This window comes from Balaenoptera musculus, chromosome 3 (genome assembly GCF_009873245.2).
Source record: "Balaenoptera musculus isolate JJ_BM4_2016_0621 chromosome 3, mBalMus1.pri.v3, whole genome shotgun sequence".
Classification (NCBI taxonomy): Eukaryota; Metazoa; Chordata; class Mammalia; order Artiodactyla; family Balaenopteridae; genus Balaenoptera; species Balaenoptera musculus.
Window position 1 is genome coordinate 158995199 of NC_045787.1, and position 24763 is coordinate 159019961.

General features: G+C 51.4%; 1 protein-coding gene across 4 annotated transcripts in view; it reads right to left on the minus strand.

Moving 5' to 3' along the window:
* Positions 1-5201: 5201 nt before the first annotated feature.
* SLC27A1 (solute carrier family 27 member 1) overlaps positions 5202-24763 on the minus strand; it is a 31163-nt gene continuing 11601 nt past the window's right edge. For 3 of the 4 annotated variants that reach the window (XM_036848105.1, XM_036848104.1, XM_036848106.1), the window contains exons 3-13: positions 18482-18876; positions 18194-18355; positions 18029-18098; positions 17169-17260; positions 16987-17096; positions 10147-10356; positions 8877-9003; positions 8650-8787; positions 8413-8577; positions 7863-8009; positions 5202-6619 (exon numbers count right to left, since the gene is read on the minus strand). In XM_036848105.1, the coding sequence (XP_036704000.1) occupies positions 6462-6619; positions 7863-8009; positions 8413-8577; positions 8650-8787; positions 8877-9003; positions 10147-10356; positions 16987-17096; positions 17169-17260; positions 18029-18098; positions 18194-18355; positions 18482-18876 (1774 nt within the window). In that variant the 3' untranslated portion in view covers positions 5202-6461. The remainder of the gene's footprint in view (positions 6620-7862; positions 8010-8412; positions 8578-8649; positions 8788-8876; positions 9004-10146; positions 10357-16986; positions 17097-17168; positions 17261-18028; positions 18099-18193; positions 18356-18481; positions 18877-24763) is intronic. The other variant, XM_036848107.1, reaches the window with a different exon arrangement.

Sequence of the window (24763 nt, forward strand, 5' to 3'; positions counted from 1 at the left end):
GGGGTCGGGTGGAGGGAGGTGATTTCCTGGAGGAGGGCGCATTTTGGTGGACTTTGCATTCCTGAACTTATGTTTGTCTTGCTGGTATTTGTTGTCTCTCTCTTTAATTAAAATATAGACTTGATGAGGACAGGGATATTTGTTGTGTTCACTGAGTCCTCCAAAGCCCACTGAACTATGGCACAGTGTAGGGGCTGAAAATACACTTGTTGAATTTCTCCTGCATATTCTCTCTGGAGACCTCTGTGTCTCTCTGAGGACTCAGAGAGTCCTCCACCCTGGCTCTTGCCTGGAGAAGCTCCCAGACTGAGGCAAGTGGGCCTTGGCTGATAAGATAGAATATTCAGGGAATAACATGGGCAGGGAGGACTGGAAGGGGCAGGAGGCCTGGTGGGTCAAGGCAGCTGGACCACGTCTCAGAAGCAGAGAGTTTAGGAGAGTGTAGTAAGTGCAATGAGGTTTGCATAGGTAGCGCATCTTTAAAAGAAGTAGCAAGAAAACAATTCCATTACAGTAGCATCAACGAGAATAAAATACTTAATAAATTTAGCAAAAGAGGTGCAAGACTTGTACACTGACAACTATAAAACTTTGCTGAAAAAAGTTGAAAGATGATCTAAATGAATGGCAAAACATCCGATGTTCATGGGTTGGAAGATTTCATATTGTTAAGCTAGCAACACTCCCCCAATTGGTCTATAGATACAATGCAATCCCTATCAAAATTCTGAGAGCCTTTTTTGTAGATATTGACAAGCTGACCCCAAAATTCACATGGAATTGCAAGGGCCCCGAATAGCCAACCAATCTGGAAAAAGAACTAAGTTGGAGGACTCACACTTCTTTATTTCAAACTTAACTACAAGCTACAGTAACCAAACTGTGGTATTGACATAAGGATAGACATATATATCAATAGAATAGAACTGAGTTGAAAAACAGCAACAACAAACCGTATGTCTTCAACAAGGGTGCCAGAACCATTCAATGGGAAAAGAACAGTCTTTTCAACAAATGATGTCACAATTAGACAGTCACATGCAAAAGAATGAAGTTGAGGGACTTCCCTGGCGGTCCAGTGGTTAAGACCCTGCTCCCAACGCGGGGGCATGGGTTCGATCCCTGGTCAGGGAACTAAGATCCCACATGCTGCATGGTGCAGGCAAAAAAGAAAAGAAAAAAAAAAAAAAGAATGAAGTTGAACCTTGTAGTAGGCAGAATGATGGTCCCCCTAAGGTGTCCACACTGTAATTCCCGAAACCTGTGAATATGTTAGGTTACTTGGCAGGGGGGAATTAAGGTTGCAGATGGAATTAGGTTGTTAATCAGCTGTCCTTGAAAGAGATTACCTGGATGAGCATAATGTACTCACAGAGGTCACTAAAAATAGAAGAAGGAGGACCAGGGAATTGACAGCATGAAAAAGACTCAACCCACTGTTGCTGGCTTTGAAGATGGAGGAAGAGGCCACCAGCCAAGGACTATTGGCAGTATCTAAATGCTGAAAAAGGCAAGGAAATGGATTCTCTCAGAAGCTCCAGAAGCAATGCAGCCCTGCCAAACCTTGATTTTAGTCAAGTAAGATCCATTTCTGACTTCTCACCTTCAGAGCTATAATTGGTGTTATTTTAAGCCACTAAGTTTGTGGTGATTTGTTACAGCAGCACTAGAAAACAAATACAGATCCATACCTCATGCCGTATATAAAAAGTTAAATGGGTCAAAGACCTAAATGTCAGAGCTAAAACTAAAAAATTCTTAGAAGAAAACAAATGCAAAAATCTTTCTGTCCTTGGGTTAGACAATGATTCCAAAAGCACGAGCAACAAAAGACAAATACATAAACTGGACTTCATCAAAATGAAAACCTTCTGTGTTTCAAAGGATACTACCAAAAGAGTGAAAAGACAACCCACGGGATGGGAGAAATTTGCAAATCATATATCTTATAAGGGTTTAGTATACAGAACATATTAAGAACTCTTACAACTCCAAATAGACAACTGAATTAAAAATTGGGCAAAGGGTCCGAATAGACACTTCTCCAAAGAAGGTATACAAATGGCCAATAAGCACATGAAAAGATGTCCTATTTATTAGCCCTCAGGGAAATGCAAATCAAAACTATAATGAGATATCACTTCATACCCACTAGAATGACTACAATAATAAAACAAGTAGTGCTGATGAGGATGTGGGAAATTGGAAACTCACACACTGCTGCTGGTGGGGATATAAAATGATGCAGTCACTTTGAAAAACAGTCTGGCAGTTCCTCAAAAGATTAAACATAGCGTTACCGTGTGACCTAGCACTTCCACACCTAGGTTTATACCCAAGAGAATTCAAGACATGTTCACACAAAAAACTTTTGTGTGAATGGTCACAGCAGCATTACTCACGATAGCCAAAAAGTGGAAATAACTCAGTGTCCATCACCTGATGAATGGTTAAACAAAATGTGGTTTATCCATACAATGGTATATTGTTTGGCCATAAAAAGGAATGAGCTACAACTTGGATGAATCTTAAAAACATACTGAGTGAAGTAAGTGAGACACCAAAGGCCACATATTATATGATTTCATTTCTATGAAATGTCTAAAACAGATATATCCGTAGAGATGGAAAGTAGTACTTGCCAGAGGCTGGGGAAGGGGAATGGGGAGTGACTTCTAAGGGACATGAGATCTCCTTTTGGGGTGATGGAAATATTCTGGAACTAGACAGAGGGGACGGTTGCATAACCTTGTGAATATACTAAAAGCCACTAAGTTGCACATTTTAAGAGGGTGAATTTTATGGTGTATGAATAATAGCTCACTTAAAAAATAAACCAGTGATTCAGGCACATGAGACAGCAGGAGCGAAGGCACTGAGGCCAGACACAGGCTGGAAACAACCATCCGTGGTGCAAGGAAAAAAGCCTGCAGGATGACAGTGCTAGCCAGAGCCTGGAATCTTCCCCAGAGTGATGGAGACCCTCAAGGGGTGTGGGGCAGGGATTCAGCCTGCAGCCGCCCATCCTCAGGAAGCTCTTGGCCCCCAACTCTCCTCCTCCATGTGCCCTCTCGTGCAGCTGCTCCTCCTTCCTGGTCCCTCATGCACTTCTCAGCCCCTGCCTCTCAGTGTACTTGCCAACGCCAGGCTGGGGCGTTTTTCTTCCCACATCACAAATAAAGACATCCCCTCTGTGCACATCCTTCCAGGGCCCCTCCAAAAAGGAGAGGCTCGGGGCACAGCACCTTCAGATCCTAGCTCTCTTCCTGATTTACCGAGGGTCCCAGGGGCAAGTCACAGAGCTTCTCATTTGGTATAAAAAATACATAGCTATCAAGCCACGAGAAGGCATAGAGGAACATCAAACGCATCTTGCTGAGAGAAGCCAGTCTGAAAAGGTTACACATGGTGTGATTCCAAGTCCATGACACTCTGGAAAAGGCAAAACTGTGGAGACAGTAAAAAGATCAGGGGTTGGGGTAGGAGGAATGAAGAGATGGAACATGGGAATTTTAGGACAAGAGAAACTATTCTTTGTGATACTATAACAGTGGATGTATGTCTTTATGCATTTGTTGAAACCCACAGAATGTATAACAGAGCGAACCCTAATGTAAACTGCGGACTTGGCTTAATAATAATGTATCTACATTAGTTCATCAAGTGTAACAAACGTAGCCTACTAATGCCAGATGTTAATTATAGTGGAAACAGTGGCGCAGAGGTGAGAGGGTATATGGGAACTCTGTATTTTCCGCTCATTTTCTTGTAAACCTAAAACTGCCCTAATAAGTAAAATCTATTAATTTTATTATTTTTAAATAAGTTTATTTATTTATTTATTTTTGGCTGCGTTGGGTCTTCGTTGCTGCGCGCGGTCTTTCTCTAGTTGCAGCGAGCCGTGGCTACTCTTCATTGCGGTGCGCAGGCTTCTCATTGTGGTGGCTTCTCTTGTTGCGGAGCACGGGCTCTAGAGCACAGGCTCAGTAGCTGTGGCGCACAGGCTTAGTTGCTCCGCAGCATGTGGGATCTCCCCGAACCAGGGACTGAACCCGTGTTGCCTGCATTGGTAGGCAGATTCTTAACCATTACGCCACCAGGGAAGTCCCCTATTAATTTTAAAAAGCAAACAAACGCAGAGCCTGATCCTAGGGGGCATCAGGATTATTTTCTTGCTGGTCTGGAGAGAACTTCTTACACTGCTGCAGCTAGCGTCACAGGCTTTGCAATGAGAAAGGTCCCCACTGGGCCACTTTCTCACCAGAGCCCCTGACAATGAGTTCATTCCCCTCCCTGTGCCTTCAGTTTCCTCATCGGTACAACGAACGGGGACCATGATGATACCTTTGGAGGTGGTTGGATGTCTGAAGGGATGTTACCCAGAATGCACTTGCTTATCAGCACACCAGGGGAGCTCCATCCCCACCAGCAACAGATCCTTCTCCCACCCTCACTGGGCATCTCAGAGGCTATACCTTACATCCCCCTCCTTGCACTGTGGGCAGCCAAGGACCAGCGCCACACATCAATGGTTCATCCATCCTTGAGCTGGCCGAGAACTCATCCACCCCCCTAACCATCCCCAGGGTCGCCCCCTGGGTGCTCCTTCCTAGCAAATGCTCCATTGTCATAAGACTTTCTTCCTCTGTCCTTTGAAATGGAGATGAGACAGACGTTATAATTCTGGAGGGGGGACAGCAGAAGGTGGGAGCTGAGAGTATGAACTCTGGAGCACAAGGTCCTGGGTTCAAATCCCATCTCAGACAGCTACCCTTGCAGGCTCAGTGGTTCTCGCCCAGAGCTATGGCCGTATGTGCTGACCCCACACACAGAGGGACACCCTTCCTGGGGCAGCCGGACATGCCAGGACACACCCTCTGTCCCCGGCCATCCTGTGCATCTGCCGGAACCCATAGGCAGATAGGCTGTCCCTCTCCTGGGACCATCAAGGTCAGCACGGGGCTCCGGGAGGACCCAGAGGCTGCAGGGAGGTGGCGAGAACGCTAACCCCTGTGCCCCCCCCCCGCCCCCATCCCCAGACCCCTGAAGCCTTGCAGGTGGGAGAAGAGGCAACCGGAGCTGTAAGCAAAGGCTGAGTGTGTTTTCCTCATGTCTGATGACTGTGTGTTCCCCGGGGAGGGGCCTGAAACACACAGGGTTCTGGGCCACGTGGGGACAAATGGTGAGTGACTGAGCTCCCATCAGGCACCAGACACTCCGCAGGTTTATTTCTTAAATTCAGCTAGGAAACAAAATCTCAGTGCTTAGAAAGGCCCATGCAAAACAGCATGAGGTCACCTGCTACTGGCCTTGCTGTTCTAGGTGCGGGACGGTGCTGCCGGAGGGAGGGACCGAGGGGCAGTTTGGGTGGCGGGCCCCAACGATGGGTGTCCGGGATGGGCCATTGACGAAGCTGATGGGGATGTCCGAGCCATCCTGGCAGGGTTGTCTCGGGATGTCACCAACCCAGGGTCCAAGCTGTCACTAGCAAGGCTAGCGGGACATTCAACAGGCTGGAACGCCTGAGGCCCAAGAGACCATCTCAGATGCCACCCCTGGCCCGGAGGCTTCCCCCAACCCCACTGCTGCCACTCCCATGGGTCCCTCCAGCAGCCACACCAGGTAGGATCCCCAAGAGGCCTCTGCCAGGGTGAGCCTCTGAGCAGTGGGCCACCCAGAGCCATCTTCAGGGCCCCTACAGCAGAAGCTCCGTGCAGACGCCTGAACAGGGATGTCTGGGTAGGGGAAACACCCAAGTGGTCACAGTCAGTTCCACAAGTTTCTGGGGTATCAGGAAGGGCAGGCAAGGCAAGGGAGACCCACCAGGGACAGGAAGGGCAAAAGGCAATTGGCCCGGCCAGGGAGAGACTTCCTGCTGACCTGCATCCCTGGCCGAGGCCCCCCTGCCCCCGGGCTGGCCAGGCGGACCACCCCCGGCTCCTCAGTTCAGCAAGGAGAGTGGAGGGCCTGCCTGGAGCTCATGCAGGGCTACAACGTCCTGGAATCCAGCAGCCTAGGGAGGTCTGGGCTGGGTGGGCCTTGTTAAGGCACAGCTGAGAGGGAGGCGGAGAGGCCCCACTTGGGTTTACCACCCAGTGGGGAGGACCCGCGGAGGCCCCCAGGGCAGCTGGGCCTCCGCACAGACCCCAGCTCCCAGGAAATGTCTGTTCTACTTTTGGCAGGAAGAGGGCAGGGGAGGAGAGATGGAGGAGAGAGGTGAGGGCAGTCAGGGACAGCAGGGAGGCCGAGAAGCAGGGAGCGGAGACAGACACACACACAGACACAGGAGTGGAGGACAGGCAGGGGGCAACCAGACGGGGAGAGGAGGAGGGTGAAGGCAGGGAATACAGGCTCCTCCCGGGATCCAGTTTCTCTGCCCCCAGGACAGGGCAGGGCTGTCTGGCTCAAGCCCCTCTTGCTTGCTGGGCCTGGTGCAGTCTCTGGTGGGCCGAGGAACAGCGTCAGAGGGAGAAGGCGCCTGAACAGATGCGGGTGTAGACACCCTGATCCAGAGGCAGGTAGTGGCCCTGCTTCAGGTCCAGGAAGAAGAGCCGGTCTGAGGTCTGGCGTGGGTCGAAGCCCTCGTGCTGCAGCCTCGTCTTCTGAATCTTGAAGGTGCCTGTGGGGATGGGGGTGGAAGTGGGGGTGGGGTGGGGACTCGGCAGGGGGATTCCAGGAATCCCCCCCCTCAACTCGCCATCCTGTCCTGCACCTCCAGGCCTCTGAAGAGGCCTCTGCTAGGAACATTCTTCCCCATTTTGCCTGCCTGACTCCCCCCTGGCCTTTGGATCTCAGCTTCATGCCCTCTCCTCCAGGGAGGCCTCCCTAACCACCCTCATCATGGCCTGAAACTCTGTGTACCCCCTGCCTGGTCACGTGCCGACACCCCACAAGACCAAGAAGGTGACAGGGCTGGGTCTGTCACACAGTAGGTCAGGGGTCAGCAACTTACAGGCCCACGGCCCACCCCACGGGCCAGATTCGGCCCACCATACGAGGAAGCCACGCCCATTCACGTACACACTGTTTACTATTGCTTTTGCCCTACAGTTGCAGAGCTGAATTATTGCTGCAGAGGCTGTGGCCCGAAACCGAAAATATTTACTATCTGGGACTTTAAGGAAAAGTTTGCACTCCCTGCGGTAGACTAATAAAGAAGGGTTTTGTGAAAGACAGGGTTAGGGTCGGTAGAAAAAAATAGAGGGAGAATCCCTGTGTGCTCTAGAGTTGGGAAGGTTTTTTTTCTTTTCAAATGAAACTTCAAAAGCACAAACCTGTGTGCATTGGTGGCAGAGTGGTGAGCATAGCTGCCTTCCAAAAGCACAAACCACAAAATTGAAAACGCAGAGGTGGTAGTGGTGGTGGTGTTTAAGTTTGTATCAAAATTAGAGGCTTCTTTTCAATAAAGGGCACCATGGACAGAGTTAACAGATTCCAAAACAGAAGAGATTTAGAAGGTCTGAAACCGCTAAGGAATTAACATCTAGACTATTATGGGAAATTCCCGTAAATCACAAAGAAAGATGAGGCAATACAAAGACGGGTCAAAGATACGAAGAAGGGTGATTTACAGCAGAGGAAACCTCAGAGGTGTGAGATGATTTGCTCAAACTTCCTAGTCATCAGACAAAATGCTGAATATGAAGAAATGCACCAAATACTGCAGGATGCCCAGTGGGAGAGGGAGTGAGAAATGGAAAGAAATAAGTATGTAAATAAAACAAGAAAAGGGCTTAGCCCACAGTGCTGGCTGGCCATGAACCATTATGTCGGACCTGGCACAGGGACTGAACCAGGACAAATAAGTAAATGACTGAGGAACTAACAGACAGATGGATACACGGAGAGACAGGGGGCCGCACCTGTGGTGTCCACCTGGGGCAGGAGGCGCAGGAAGATGGGCCGTGCGTAGGGCGCCAGCACCTTCTGCAGCTCCTGGTACAGGGCATTGGGGCTCAGCTGGCCGTGGGGGTCCGCAATGGCCGCCATGCCTGCTTTGCCCTCCACCCCTGGAGACAGAGGTTTGGCTGAGACCACCACCCTTCCCCCCTCCATGGGACCAGATCCACCCTCCAACGGTGGCCCCTGGCTTCTGATCTCCAGTCCCTTCCACCTGGAATAATGCTTGCCAAAGCAGCAAACATTTTATGGAGCTCCTGCTGCACTCCTTGTAGCCCTGAGCCACAGCTGATTTCATGAGCCCATTTTCTGGATGAGGAAACTGAGGCTCAACATCAGGCACGAGGAGAGATTCCAGATCCAGGCCGCCACCCTGTCGGGTGCAGTTGTCCAGGTTGTGCACTGCTTTAGCTCCTGCCTACAAGGGTACCTGTACCTCCAAGCTCCTCCTGGCTGGGCTCCTCTGGGGCTGCTCCCAGGACCCTAGAACCACCCCCAGAGCCCCCAGCTTGCCTGGCACGGCCACCCCGTACACGGCCACATCTGTCTGGCCCAGCAGGCGACTCAGCACGCCCTCCACCTCAGTGGTGGAGACGTTCTCCCCACGCCAGCGGAAGGTGTCCCCGCTGCGGTCCCGGAAGTACATATAGCCCAGATCATCCATCACCAGCACGTCACCTGGCAGAGAGGAGAGGGGGAGGTAAGACGGTGACCTGCCATCCCTACAGCCAGCCCCCAGGGTCTGCACACCTGAGAGGTAGGCGCTGTCACCCTTGCGGAAGACGCTGTGGGCGATCTTCCTGCTCGTGGCACTCTCGCTGACGTAGCCATCGAAGCGACGCAGCGGGTCCTGCTGGTTGATCTGGCCCACGAGGAGGCCGGGCTCCCCTGGGGAGGAGGCAGCGCTCAGGCTGTGCTGGGTGGGCAGGAGGAGGGGGGCCCCAGCTCCCCGGGGGACTGGGCGGGACCCTGCTCACCGGCCTGGCATGGGATGCAGAGGCCCTGGGCATCCCGCAGTAGTTCCATGGTGTCCTCATTGACCTTCACCAGGCGGATGGGGTACACGTTGGGCAGGATGCGGCTGTTGAAGCCACAGGAGCCGACCTGGGATGCGGCCAGCCGAGTCAACGAGGAGCCCAGGGTGACACGGTGTCCCCCCCACACACACACACCTTGCCTCTCCTGCCCCAGGGCCTGGAATTAGCACTCCTAGTGTCACCCAACTCTGTGACCTTGGTTGATCTGAAAGAGGGGGGGTATTAAGTGCAGCATCCTGCCAGGAATCATGCCCCCTCTCTCACCTTCCCAGCCTCCCTTGCAGTCATGTGAGGAGACCTGCCAGCTGGCCGCCACTTCCTGGTCCTTAAAACTTTCCAGGCTGGCAGGAAGTGGATGCCCAAAGTGATCCTGAAGCCACGTAGGGACGCTGGCAGAGCTTCTGCCCACTGCCCGCTGCATGTCACCCTGCCTGGCTCAGTTCTCTGAGCAGGAAGGCCTAATGGGTTTCTGCCGCTGCACACGCTTGGGTATGTTTGTTACAGCGGCAACCTCTGCTGGTACAGCCACAGTGTGCTCTGGGGCTGTCCACTCAACAGATGTGCGTGGTGGGGACTGTGCCTTGTCCTCAGGTGCTGGGGACCCAGCAGCGAGAGACAGAAAGAACCCCTACCCCCTAGGGCGCTTTATTCTTCTTCTCATTCTCTGTTCCCGACTTTGGATGGGAAGGGCTTGATAAGGGAGAAGGAGGGTCCTGAGAGGGCAGAGTGGAGATAATAATTGTTAATCATAAAAGCATCTGTTTGCAGAGTGCCTGCTGCATGGGGAAGGGATGCTGTGCTCAGCTCATGATGTTGGGTGATTAGAACAAACCTAGTAAGTTGTTAACCCCATTTACAGATAAGGAAACGAAGACCCAAGGAGTCTGAGTGACTTGCCCAGTAGGAGATCAGCACCCCATTCCTGGCCCTGGATCCCCCAGAGCCCTGCTCTCCCCTGCCACCTCCACTGCTACAAATTGAGGCTCAGAAAGGCTGAGGCGCTTGCCCAGGGCAACACAGTCACGCTGTGAACTTGAACTCAGGGGCGACAGTCACATGACTGGGCAAGCCAGAAGAAAGCAGCCGAGTGCCCTGGCCGAGCTGCCCACCACAATCCAGGCTGTTCTTTGGGGACACGGGGCCGGCGACGCATAGGTAGCAGCGATCCCTGAACCCCGAGACCTGCCCGGGCCGCCCCGCCCGCGCCCACCTTCCCGTCCATGTTGGCGATGCTGCAGTTGCACTCGGTGGCTCCGTAGAACTCGCCGACCTGGCGCACGCCGAAGCGCTCCGTGAACTCCTCCCAGATGGCTGGCCGCAGCCCGTTGCCCACCGCCAGGCGCACGCGGTGCCGCCCTTCCGCCTCGCTCACCGGCTGTTTCAGCAGGTAGCGGCAGATCTCCCCGATGTACTGGACCACCTAGGTGGGTGGGAAGCGAGCAGTGGGCGCCTGCGCTGGAGCAGAGAGGAGCCGGCTGGGGGCGGAGGCTGCCGCGGGCCAGAGACCCCCAGACCCAGCGACCTCCCCCACTCCAACCTGGGCACTAGGAACAAAACGGCCTTAAAGATGATAATAGCAAGGAAACAGACCAGGCCTATCCATTCCCTCAATCCCCAACGTGCCTTCCATCTGAGTGGATGCATCGCGTCCCCCATGCCCCTCCAGCGGTCCCTCTATCCCCTCCGCTGCTTTCTGGGGACACCACGTGTGGTGCACGCAGGCAGGAAGGTGAGCCGTGGCGTTGACACTCCACAGGGCAACGCTCAGCCCAGAGGCGATGTGCTCTACACTGTCCCCCAGAGCCCCAACCATCTGAGCTCAGGGTGCCCACAGTCCTGATCCTGGGGTGGGACCACTCTCAGGTGCATGCTCTTCGCTGCCTCCTTGAAGTCACAGCAGGGACCCAGCCCCAGTTGCTCATGGAGTCATCTACTCACTGCCCCCCCCACCCCCGGCACCACCGCCAGGGCTCCTTCTCTCCCTGTCTTGTGGCGCCACTCCCTGGGGTCAAGTCCCAGATACCCCAGGTGCCCTTGAGTCCTCATCTCCAGGATGGCTTCTTAATGATACCCTCCCCATTTTACAGATGGAGAAACTGAGGTTCACAGACAGTAAGTAACCACCAAGGCTGATAATGTGGTAAAATCTGATACGTATCTGGGCATCCTGGCTCCAGAGTCTCAATGAAGCAGTTACATGTTCAGAATTAACCACCATGGCAATCAGTACAGCTTCAAAGTACTCACTAGATGAAGTACAAAATTCGACCCGTGATCAATTCCATCTGGCCCTGCCGCCCTCACTGCCCCCTCTCCTTCTAACTCCTATGCTCACTCGGCTCTGCCACGTGGGTCTCCTCAGGGCCTTTGCATATACTGTGCCCTCTGCCTAGAACACTCTTCCCCCAGATGCACCTGGGTCCTCAGGTCTCGGCTCAAATGTCACCGTGACTGAGAGGTATTCCTTGAGCAGGACTTGATAAGTATCTGATAAATACAAGCGCACTGAGCACTCACTACCAGCCAAGCAGAGAGCTCATCTGTTTAATCTTCCTGAGACTCCATGTTGGAGAGGAAGGCACTGAGACCCAGAGAGGGGACACAGGTGGCCCAAGATCACCAGCTGCTGACCAGGAAGCAAGTCCTGGGCAAGGCAAGATCAGAGTCCATGATGGTTTCTCTCCCTCTGCCCCCAGGCTCCCTCATGTGCCTTGGGTGTGGCCCAGCCCACCCCATCTCCAGGACAGAACAAGTCATACAGCTTGGCCAATCAGTCCAGTCCATCCCCAGACACTGACTGGTTCAAGGATAAGTATGTGACCACAGCTAAGCCAATGAGAATCAGCCTTGAGACTTTTAATGGACTGGTGGGAAGACAGGCTCTTTCTCAACTAGAACTGCAGGGAACACTCCTGGAGAAGCAGGGGTGGGGAGGAAGCCACCCACTAAGGAAAGAAGAAAACAAGAGGAAGAGGAAAACAAGAAATAGAGAGAGAGAGAGAGAGAGAGGCCCTCCTTGATCAAGGTGTGCCTGAAACTGTCCACCATGTGGCCTCCTCAGTTCCATAAGCTAATAAATCTCTTTCCTCAAGAAAGCCAGAATTTAGGTTAGGGCTGGGTTCAGGGTTTTGGTTTTACCTGTCAACTGACAAAGTCCTGCCTAAATACATAGCTGCCCTCCAGACCATCACAGGTAGACGCAGCCACACTCTGAGCAGCTCTCAGCTGTCCTCTTCAGAAACCAGGCTGGGGAAGGGACAACACAGCCACAGTTGAGGCAGCTGAAGGTTTCAATGACCCTGTGGCCCTGAGGCCACATCTACATACTGAGAGCCAAACAGCTGATCTTTACTCTGGCCTGGGCCCTCGGACAGACCCAGGGCTGAAGGGAAGACAACTCAGGTCAGCTCAGAGAGGCAGACACCAGGTGCCCCAGCCGAGACCTCCAGCCTGCAGGGCAGCACCTGGACAGACGCTGGCAGTGAATTGTCAACCTGGGACCCCCACTACAACTCCCGAGTCAGGGTGACCTCGTACACCAAATGTACACACCCAAGTGGGTATGGGGAGACACAGGAACTATACACCCATGGATGGATGATGGGTTGACTTACCTATCGCCTGCCCATCTGCTTTATGCGCTAAGAAAGGCGAGTGCTAGATTACAGCCTGCCGCCTCCCAGGAGGATGGCTGGGCAGTTGATCTGGGCCACGCCCACTGCTGCAAATAAAACAGCCACACAGTTTCCGCCATCCTACAGCCAGCCACAAGATGGGATTTCTAAACCCAAACTCATGCTCTTAAGTCTTTTTGGCATCCTTGTTAAACTTGACCTTTGAGGATTCCATCCTCTACTCCTTAAAGAGCCCCTCAGTGCCTTCTCCTGGTCACAGAAATACCCCTTCAAGGAAACAGAATGGAATTTCAGGGGCCCAGAGACAGTGAACAAAGCCCGATGCAACACAGCATGTCAAAGACAAAGAGAGGGACCGCCAGACACCACAGGCCTCCCGGTGGAGGGCATGACACCACCCACAGGGAACCCTTGCCAAAAAAGTAGAACTGGAAGCAATCAAATATCTAGATCAGTGGTTCTCAACCACAGTCAAGACACCTGAGAATGTCTGGACACGTTTTTAATTATCACAGTTGGGAGGTGGGGTGCTAGTGGCATCCAGTGATTTTAGGCCAGAAATGCTGTTAAATAACCTACAGTGCACAGGACCTCACCACAGAGAATGATGCAGCTCCAAATATCCACACTGCTGTGGTTGAGAGATGCTGTGCTTCCACCATGGAGAACAGTATAGAGATTCCTCAAAAAACTAAAAATAGAGTTACCATATGATCCTGCAATCCAACTCCTGGGCATATATCTGGACAAAACTCTAACTTGAAAAGATACGTGCACCCCTATGTTCATAGCAGCACTATTTACAGTAGCCAAAACATGGAAGCAACCTAAATGTCCACTGACAGAGGAATGGATAAAGAAGATGTGGTACATACATATACAATGGAATATTACTCAGCCATAAAAAAGAATGAAATAATGCCATTTACAGCAACATGGACTGACCTAGAGATTATCATATAAAATGAAGTAAGTCAAACAGAGAAAGACAAATATCATATGATATCACTTCTATGTGGAATCTTTAAAAATGATAGAAATGAACTTGTTTATGAAACAGAAATAGACTCACAGACATAGAAGACAAACTTAAGGTTACCAAAGGGGATGGGTGGGACAGATAAATTAGGAGTCTGGGATTAACATATACACACTACTATATATAAAATAGATAAACAACAGGACCTACTGTATAGCACAGGGAACTATATTCAACATCTTGTAATAATCTATAATGGAAAATGGAAAATAATCTGAAAAAGAATATATATATATATATATAATGTTCATATATATAACTGAATCACTTTGCTGTATACCTGAAACTAACACAACATTGTATAAACTAACTATATGTCAATTTTAAAAAGTAGTTAAAAAAACAAAAAAAACAAAAAAAAACGCTATGCTTGACCCTACTCCCAGGATACAGGAAGTGACCAGGGAGAGAGAAGCACGTCAAAGGGCCTCCCAGCAATACCCAGACTGGGAAAACACTACAGGCCAAACTTCATTTCTTCAGTAAATAAATTACAAGGAGGGGTGGGAGGAGAATGAGGGAGAGACAAGGGGCACCTACAGATGAAAGGATTCTTACAAGAAACATCAACTAGTTGCAATGTGTGGGTCTTACCTAAAAACTGATTTTTTTTTAAAAATACAGAAACAAAAAAAACCCCATATTTTGACATGGTAAAACACTGGGGATCAGGCCATTGTCCGGATTCCTGATAATTGAGAAATCACTGGCACTTTCTGGCTGTGATAATGATACTGAGGTTATGTGTTCGTGGGGGTTTTTTCCTTCTTTTTTACTCTTTCTTTTATTGGGGTAAAATACACACAATATAAAATTTACCATCTTAGCCATTTCTTTTCCATCTTAGCCATTTTTAAGTGTACAGTTCAGTGTATTAAATACATTCACATTGTTGAGCAGCCATTACCACTATCCATCCCCATAAATTTTTTTTTTTTTTTTTTTTTTTTGGCCACACCACGTGATTTCTGAGATTTTAGTTCCCTGACCAGGGATAGAACCCGGTCCCTCAGCAGTGAGAGTGCCGGGTCCTAACCACTGGACTGCCAGGGAATTCCCCCCCAAAAATATTTTTACCTTGTAAATCTGAAACTCTATGCCCAGTAAACACTAACTCCCCATTCCCCCCTCCCCTGGCCTTGGCAACTACCATCCTACTTTCTATGATTTTAGCTACTGTGAGTACCTAATATAAGTGGAATCATGCAGTATTTGTCTTTTTGTGATTGGCTTATTTCATTCAGCATAATGTCCTCGACGTTCATCCATGTTGTAGCCTGTGTCAGAACTTCCTTCCTTTTTAAGGCTGAATAATATTCCACTGTAGGGATGAACCACATTTTGCTTATCCATTCATTCTGCTGATGGACACTTGGATTGCTTCCATGTTTTATTTATTGTGAATAATCTGCTATGAACATGGGTGTACAAATATCTCTTTGAGACACTGCTTTCAAATCTTTTGTTTCATTTTTTTTTAATTAATTAATTAATTTATTTTTGGCTGCGTTGGGTGTTCGTTGCTGTGTGTGAGCTTTCTCTAGTTGCGGCGAGCCGGAGCTACTCTTTGTTGCAGTGCATGGGCTCCTCATTGCGGTGTCTTCTCTTGTTGTGGAGCATGGGCCCTAGGCGTGCGGGCTTCAGTAGTTGTGGCATGAGGGTTCACTAGCTGTGGCTCCCGGGCTCTAGAGTGCAGGCTCAGTAGTTGTGGTGCACGGGCTTAGTTGCTCCGTGGCACGTGGCATCTTCCCGGACCAGGGATCGAACCCGAGTGCCCTGCATTGGCAGGCGGATTCTTAACCACTGCGCCACCAGGGAAGTCCCAAATCTTTTGTTTTAAAAACAGCCCTCACCAGACACAAAAGGCCACACAGAGATCCCATTTATAAGAAATGTTCAGAACAGGCAAACCCATAGAGGCAGAAAGCAGATTCATGGTTGTGCCAGGGGCTGGGGGAAGGGGAATGGGGAATGACTACCAGTGGGGACAGCATGTCCTTTTGGGGGTGATGGAAATGTTCTGGAACTACATAGAGGTGGTGACTGTACAACACCGTAAGTGGACTAAGTGCCACTGAAGTGTCCACTTTAAAATAGCTAATCTTGGGGACTGCCCTGGCGGTCCAGTGGTTAAGACTCCGCCCTTCCACTGCAGGAGGCACGGGTTCCATCCCCGGTTGGGGAACTAAGATCCCGCATGCCGTGAGGCGTGGCCAAAAAATAAATAAATAAATAAATAAAACTAAAAAGTTCAAAAATTAAAAAAAAAAAAAAAAAAAGCTAACGTGAATTTCACCTCAATTGAAAAAAAAAGACCAATCCTCATCTTTCAGGTTTTACTGACATATCTATGCAGGAAACACGCTGCTATCTGGGGCTGCTTCACAACAACCCAGAAGGAGGGATGTGCTGGGGGCGTGGAGGGGGCAGGATAGGGTAGCTGATGTCCTTTGGAGCCGAGTGATGGATACCTGGGAATCCCCTAAACTTTTCTGTCCACATTTATGTATATTTGCAACTCTCAATAGTTAATAAATGGACTGTCTTTATTTTCAAGATTCAGATTAGCAGTTTTCCCCAGACCACCCCCCACCACCCCAAGCAGAACATAAAATCCTCAAAAGCACAGCAGGGCAGAGTCATCGCCCTGAGGGATCCCCCAGGATGCCCAGCCCAGAGCCCCCACCCTGGCCAGCTGTGTGATCTGGGCAAGTGGCTGAACATCTCTGGGTCCCACCTCTTCAAGGTTCAGCACCTGCCAATTTGCCAGTCCCTGGACACACCCCCTTCTCTCCCCTCCTCACTCCTTCTTCCACCTGGAGGAAGGTACTAGGCACCTGTATTTCCACCCCCATCACAGCACTGAAATCCTTGGCCTGCTCTCCTCTCACTGTGGAGGGGAGAGGAGAGGAAGGGACTTGTCTTAACCCCTACCTGCTCTGCAGGATAGTGGATGCCCTCCACCTCTGCTTCATGCTTATCCCACCGGGAAGCCCTGGGCTTTGTGGCTTTAACCAGCCCAGCGAGGTGACTGCACCCGTTTCCCTGCAGCCACCAGCAGGGAAGACCTTCGGGGCACAGGGAGTAGGGAAGGCAGCATCTTAAGGATCTCAGGCAGTCTGTGTCCAATCCCAGCTGCATTAAAAGCCTCAGTTTCTCCACTTGCAAAATGGGTATGAGGCCTTTGCCCGCTCCCAAGCAGCTGTGAGGGTCCAATGAGTTTACATGTTCAAGGTTTAGCCTTGGGCTGGGCCTTGAGCGAAGCACTGACTGCCCCCTCCCAGCCCCACTGAGTCCCTGGGAGGCAGCCATTCAGAGCCATATACTTGGAAGGGTGGGAGGAGGGCTGGAGGTGCGAGAGGGGGCGGGGCCTGACCGTGCAGTTGTACTTGATGCAGTCATCCCAGAAGCGGCTGGCTGAAAACTTCTTGCGGAGGACCACGGTCAGCCCGTAGATGAGACACTGACCCACGCCAATGATGTTCCCTGCAGAGAGTGGGCTCGATGAGGGGTCCCCAATCCCCTGCCCCCTCCCCCGCCCAAGCTTCCCTGTGGTACCTGCCGAGTGGTACAGGGGCAGACAGTCGTAGAGCACATCTGCCGTCTGCATGCTGTAGGAGTGGTGGGCAAATGCCGCTATGCGGTAGTACCTGCAGGGGCAGGGAGTGCAGGGGCTGGGACCCACACCCACGAAAAAAGCATGGAGTTGGGGGAGCGAGCTGCATACTGAGGCAGAGCCAGCCCAGCTCATAGGGGCCTTATAGGCTGGCAGAAGAGGAACATGCAACAAATAAAGGAAACGGTGCTTGCTGCCACGAGGGATATAATAGAGCAAAGGGACAGAGAGAGGCTGAAGGGGACAAAGCCAGGGAGGGTGGGGTAACCTGCCTGGGGAGGTGACACATGAGTTAAGGTCCGGCAAGAAGGAGCTGTAGGGTGAGCTAGGGAAGGGCACCCAGGTGAAGCGCAGAGTATATGCAAAGGTCCTGAGGCCAGAAGGAGTCTGGCAGGTTTGAGGAAGTGTGAGGGGTTGAGGAGGGAGGGAGCGAGTGAGAGGTGGAGAGGAGGAAAATGGCATCAGAGAAGTGGCGGGTGCCGCACAACACGAATACGGCTTTTATTCTGAGGGCCAAGGAGGGTACAGGGAGGTTTGGCACAGAGGAGGTCTGATTTAGGATTTTAAACCTTATTATGGTCGCTGATGAGAAGGGGACTGTTGGGGGCAGGAGTGGGGACAGGAGGAGACTGAGGAGGGGCAGAGGGCAGCACGGTGTCCTGAGATGGGCTGTGGGTTTTACCCAGTTGGGATCAAGATGCCCACAAGACCCCAACAGGAGCTGGAGGTCGGGGGGATCAGGCCGTAGAGAGAACCTGGAGTGGCTCTCCTGCGCTGGGGGCAATGCCCACGGGCCCCTCACCTGCTGTGTACGACGATGGCAGCCTTGGGCAGCCCCGTGGTCCCTGACGTGTAGATGTAGAGGAGTCGATCTAAGAGAGATGTGGGTGTTGGGGACTGGAGGCTGGCGTGAGGGGGACAAGGGGACTGGGTGGGCATAGGCAGGGGGGATCCCACCTGGACTCACCATCCATGCCCTTGCCAGGGGGCTGGGCCAGGGGGGCTGTGGAGGCCTCCTTCAGCAGCGGGTCCAGGAGCTGGGTGTCCGGCAAGAAACCCTCGGGCCCCAAGTCTCCAGAACAGAACTTGACCAGGCTCTTGCCCAGCTGTCCACTCACCTCGGCCACCACTGCGGCCCAAAACATATGTCACGGTCAAGGATGGGCAGGTCCCCTCCCAGGCCCGGGGAAGCACCATCTCCCTGCCCTGGGCGGCCCCAGGCCCCCACCGAGATGCTGCCCACACCCGGCCTCACCCGCTGCCAGCTCCCGTCCGAAGACCAGGGCCTTGGCGCCCGAGGTGCCCAGGCAGAAGACCAGGGGCTCCCGCCGCAGGTTAACGTTGAGCAGCGCGGCCTCCATGCCCGCCTTGGCCAGACCCAGCCACAGCCCCACAAACTCAGGCCGGCCCTCCAGGAAGATGGCCACCACGTCGCCTGGCGTGTAGCCCAGCTGGCAGAATAGGTTGGCCACGGCATTGGAGTAGGCGTCCAGCTGCGCGAAGGTCCAGCACGCGCCGCTACCCGCGTCCACCAGCGCCAGGTGCTCAGGCTGCCGCCGTACCACCTCCTGGAAGATCTGCGGGATGGTGTGGCGGGCGCGCTGGTGCCACCGCAGCTCCAGGCGCACGCGCATCAGCACGATGAGGCCGCTGGGAGGGGGGACGAGGGGACGGTGTCACTGAGTGTCCTGCCCGGCTTCCAGGAGACCACCCCAAGCCTCAGCATCCCCTCGTGGAGAAAGCGGAGGAAAAGGTCCCTGTATTCCCAAGGGTGGCAAGTGTTCAATGAGAACCCTTGGGTTGCTGGGTCTCTTGGAGAAACTAAGGGCAAAGGGCCATTTACCAGTCAGCCCAGAAGTAGGCGGATTCTCACAGCTGGCCAGGCCATGCAGTGTAAATCAGAGTCACCCTGTCCTCCTCCACCACAGCCTGCTTGGTGACCCTGAGGGAGCCAGGCCCAGTCCTTTCCTTGTTTTTCTCTCCTGGGGCAGCCCAAGTGCCCCATGCTGACCCCCCACTGCCTCCAGCTTGGACTCCTCATGCCCCGCCTGCCTCAACCGGGCCCTGGGGTCCACCCCCTGAGCTGGGGGGCCGTTCCACTCCCAAGTTACTCAATGGCACTAGGCACAGATGGCTGAGCCATCCAGCACGTGTGCCCCCACCCAGGGGAGGAGGTGCCTCTGCCCCAGGTGAGGCCAGAGACGGGCTAGCGAGAGGCCCTGAGGGCAGGTGTCTTGTTCCTCTGTCTCCACCTGCTAGTAGAGACAAGGGGATCAGAGGCCCCAGGGGAAGACAGAACCCCCGTAGAAGGAGCCAGGTTCCTGAATGACCCTGTGGAGATGAGCAGCCATCACTGATGATGCCAGGCTGTCAGATGAGTGAGACATGAACTTGTTTCTGTTGTTTTAAGCAAACAGAAATGGCTTTAGATCACAGAACCAAGAAAGCTAGAATTCCTCAGTGCAGGAGCTCAAGAAACAAGTGGTCTTCTGGCTTTACCTGGCTCCCTGCCCTGCCACCTGACTCTGAGAGGTAACTTTGTGCTGGGTTAAGCCACTGTCAAGTGGGGACCTGTTTGTTACAGCAGCTTGCTCTGCCCTGACTGAGACAGGCGGTCCTCACTCTGCCCCCAGGAAGGTTACCCGGGGGTGGTTCCCCAAATCCTAAATGAACACTTAGAACGGGTGCATTTTATTATATGTAAATTACACCTCAAAAACAACCCATGAAGACAGAGCAGATTGGTGGTTACTAGGAGCTGGGGGAGGGGGAATGGGGAGTAACTGCTAATGGGGACAGGGTTTCCTTTTGGGGTGATGGAAATGTTCTGGAGCTAGATAGAGCTGATGGTTGCACAACACTGTGAATGTACTCAATGTCGCTAATGGTAAATTTTATATTATATGCGTTTTACTACCACAAAAATGAATGAATGAATGAAACTCATGAAGACTGTCTGTGGCAAGGTTAAAAACAGGAGTCCTTACCTTCCAGATATACACCCTGGAAAACTAACAGATAGAAAGATGTGCCACTGAGATTCAGACAGAGGAGGAAGTGGGTGGAGGTGAGGAAACAATCATATGAAGATCACGGAAGCTGGGGGATGGGCACATGGGTTTATTACATTATTCTCTCTACTTCTGTAAGCTTGAAATTTTCCATAGTAAAATGTTTTTAACACAGATTTTTAAAAAATAAAATAAAAAAATAAATTTTAAAAATAAAAAAATTTTAAATAAAAATTTAAAAATTAAAATTTGTAATTTAAAAAATTTTTAAATAAAAAATTTTTTTATTTTAAAAATTAAAATTTTTTAATTAAAAAGTTTTTATTTTTTAATATTTTTGGTCACGCCGTGCAGCCTGCAGGATCTTAGCTCCCTGACCAGGGATTGGAATGGGCCCCCTGCAGTGGAAGTGTGGAGTCCTAACTACTGGACCGCCCAGGGAATTCCCTAAATTTTAAAAAATTTTTTAAAAAATCAAAAATCAAAAAAAATGTTTTTAAATAATGTTTTAACCCTCCAAAGGCTCCCACTGTTTCTTCGATCAAATGCTTCCCCGTGGCCTGTGAGGCCCAGCACGGCCCAGCCGCATGCATCTGGCCACCTCATCACCCTCCATTGCCCCAGCTTGCTCTTGCCTCCTTCCCTGATCTTCAGCAGGGCAGAGGTTCCTGCCCCAGGGCCTTTGCCCAGCTCCCACTGCCTGGAATACTCCGCCCCAGGCCCCTCATCTCGGCTCCTTCTCATCCTTCACCTCTCAGCTCCAATGACACCTGCTCAGAGGGGTCCTCCCTGCCCTGCCCAGCTTGGATCAGTATGGCTATTTTAAAATATCCCTGCAAACCCTTTGACTGTCCTCCCTTCGAAAGGTGGGTTCTATTTCCCATCCACTTGAGTATGGGCAGACTGAGGGGCTTGCTTCTAAGGAAGAGAATGTAGCAGAAGTGATGCTATGTGACTTCCGAGCCCAGGGCACAAAGTCAGCACACCTTCTTTCCAGCACGCAGGAGCCCTCATGCCTTCTCGTTTTCCCTCTCTCTCGGGACACTGGCCCTGGGAACCCAGCACTGAGCTGTAAGGAAGCCTAGACATAGGAGATGATAATGATCATTTTTTAAGCCCCTAGTTTCAGGGGTAATTTGTTACACAGCCATAGGTAACTGATACATTCCCAGTACCCACAGGCCCCCACCACCATCGTTTTATTCCTTCAAAGTGATCATCACAATCTAAAACTGCCATCTTCCTTTGTGGGTTTCCTGAATTCTTTGTCTTTTTCCATGAGAGCAGGCACCCTATCTGTCTATTGTGTCCAGGGCTGTAGTCCCAGCACTAGAAAACAGGGCCTAGAATGTAAGGATGATGCTGGTGTCCCACAGGCTGGCTCAAATGCAGCCCAGTCTCTTCTGCCTGTGTGACTGCAGCTGTTGAAGAGTGTCTCCAAAAATTCATGTACACCCAGAACCTCAGACTATGACCTTATTTGGAAACAGGGCCTTTGCAGATATAATTAAGGTAAGTATGAGATGAGGTCATCCTGATTGCCTAGGTGGGCCCTAAATCCAATAACAGGTATCTCTACAAGAAGAGAGAGGGACTTCCCTGGTGGTCCAGTGGTTAAGACACTGCACTTCCACTGCAGGGGTTGTGGGTTCAACAACCCTCAGTTGTGGGGAACTGAGGTCCCGCATGCTGCGCGGTACAGCCAAAAAGTAAAAAAAAAAAGGAGAGAGAACACAGAGACACAAGGGAGAAGGCTCTGAGGAGACAGAGGCAGAGACTGGAGTGATGCAGCCACAAGCCAAGCCAAGGACGCCTGGACTCCCCAGAAGCTGATTCTGGGCTTCTGGTCTCCAGAACTCTGAGACAACAAAATCCTTTTGTTTTAAGCTACCAAGATTGTGGTAATTTGTTACGGCAGCCCCAGGACACTCATACTGTGGGCACGGGTGGGTACATCCCTCTCTGGGCCTCCTGGTTAATGGGGACAATAAGATCCCATGCCTTCCAGGTCATTATGGGATAAAAGAGATGGATGGAGACTTCTAAGGACAGGGCCTGGCGTGTCCTACATTCTCAATAAACTCTGTTGCTATCCTCTCCCCAGGGAGGTATGCACTGTCAGTAAGAAAACAGAATTGAATTAGCATTTTATCTGCCCAGCAACTTGACTCATACCTACCCTGTAAGGAAGAAAGAGGAACAAGCAAGTTCCAAGAGCGGGGGGGGACCAGCCCAGGAAGTCCCCTGGGGGTAATGGTCCAGGAGAGGAGGCAGGACATGATCTGAGGGCCTTGTGCAAACACTGATTCCTCAAGTGTCTGTCCCGGAGCTGTGAGCCCCAACAGAGCCCAGAGGAAAGAAAAAGTGCCCTGGAGTCAACGGCCTTGGTTCAGATCCTACTCCACCGCTTACCAGCTATGGCACCTGGGCAGACCCTGCCCTCTCTGGGCCTCAGTTTCCTTACTTGGAATATCAGGAGACTGAACATAACAAGCTCCAAGGTGTTCTCCAGCTCAGCAAAGTGTAGGTACTGCCATTGTCCTATTTACAAAGAGGAAGCAGGGCCCAGAACAGCAGTGCATCTGTAAATGGGGGAACAGTGCAATTCTCGGCCTAATACCTGTCAAATGTATTAAGTGCCTAACCAAGAAGAAGGGTTGAAAAAGAGGGATTCATTGTTACTCTGCCCAGGAGGGTCGGGTCCTGCCTCTGGGCTTTGCACCTGCTGTTCCCTCTGCCTGGAGCACTCTTCCATCCCCCAGGTCTTTGCATGGTTGGCTCCTTCTCATCTGACCACCTGTGCTAGGTGCCCCACACCTACCGCCCTGGCTGCAGTAGTCATGCACTATCCTTGCCTCTCCCCCACGTGCTGTATTCTTCTTGTCACTTTCTGATGTTTAAATTATTTCCTCATTTCCTTCTCGAGCATCCTTCTCCCTCATTAGGCTGTGGGCTCCATAGGACAGGAAAAGCATCATCTGGTGCGTTCATGGCATGTCATGGTGACCATGGCATCCCCGAAGCCCAGACAGGGTGTGGGGCACAGGAGGTCCTCAAGGATGGGTAGAACAAATGACTTTCTCCAATGCAGACTAGCTGGAATCTGGTTATCTCACAAGCACGGCCAAGACCCCACCGTCACAAGCATGAAGCAGTGCAGTCACCTCCCCCTGGTCTCCCGCCTCCACCCTGAGCCAGGCCCCATTCTCTGTGTAGTAGGGTGAATGGTGGCCCCAAAAAGATACATCCAAGTCCTGATCCTCCAAACTTGTGAATGAGCCCTTATGTGGAAAAAGGGTCTTTGCAGATGTAATTAAGTTGAGGATCTTCAGATGAGATCATCCTGGATTTAGGATGGGCCCTAAATCCAATGACAAGTGTCCTTCTAAGAGACAGAAAAGGAGACACAAACATAGAGAAGAAGGCCATCCGAAGACGGAGGCAGAGATTGGACTGAGTGATGCAACCACAAGCCAAGGAACTGCCAAGGATTGCTAGAAGCCACCAGAAGCTAGGAGAGAGGCATGGAACAGATTCTCCCTCAGAGCCTCCAGAAGGAACCAACCCTGCCCACACCTTGATTTCAGACTTCAGGCCTCTACAACTACGGCAGAATAAATTTCTGTTGTTTTAAGTCCCCCAGTTTGTGCTACATTGTTATGACAGCCACAAGAAACTAACACACTCTGCTTCATCTCCAACCTTTGTCTATCTTCCTTACCGCTCTCACCCCAGTGCCCCATTCAAGGGGGCAGAGGGGGTGTGTCTCCATTCCCCCTGTCTGGGAACAAGTGCATTTCCTGCCTGGCTGCCCCAAACTCTCCTCACCAAGCCACCCTCTTCCTCCATGCAGGCCAGCCTGGCTGTGCTGCTTCCCTGCTCAGAACACTTCCCTGGGAACATAAGACTGTCTTCTGCTCAGTGTTCAAAGCTCTGGAAATCTGGCTCTAACTCCAACACTGCCCAACTCATAGACCTCCCGCCATCACAATAGCCCCTTTCACACCCCCTGCAACATGGGGCCTGGTAATCCCATGTTCACTTTCTTCTATCAGCATGTGATGGCTGGGGCCACAGCAGCCAATATGAGACCATGAGGGTAACTAACTGGAGACGCCAAGCCTTTGAAGCAAGGATGTCAGAGCAGAAAGGCAGAAGGAACTTGGGCCAATGATAACATTCTGAACACAAATTGATCAACCTGAAGCCACCTCATGTCCCAATACCCCATTGCACATGGCTATAAATGTGCTTTACTGTTGATGCCACTTCTAGTTGGGATTCCCACTACTTGCAGCTGAAGCCTCCTCATGGAGAACACCTCCCCAGAGGAGCTGATCCACAAGTGCAGCACACCTCCACAAAGTACCACCACATGCTGGACATCATGACAGGAATGGGGACACACAGGTGACCAAGGTAGGCGTGATCCCTGCCGCTATGGGTTTACAGTCAATAATCAAGGAGAAAACAAACAAAAACAATGACAGTTTTATACGTTTCCTAAGAAAAAAGCAACAGGATGA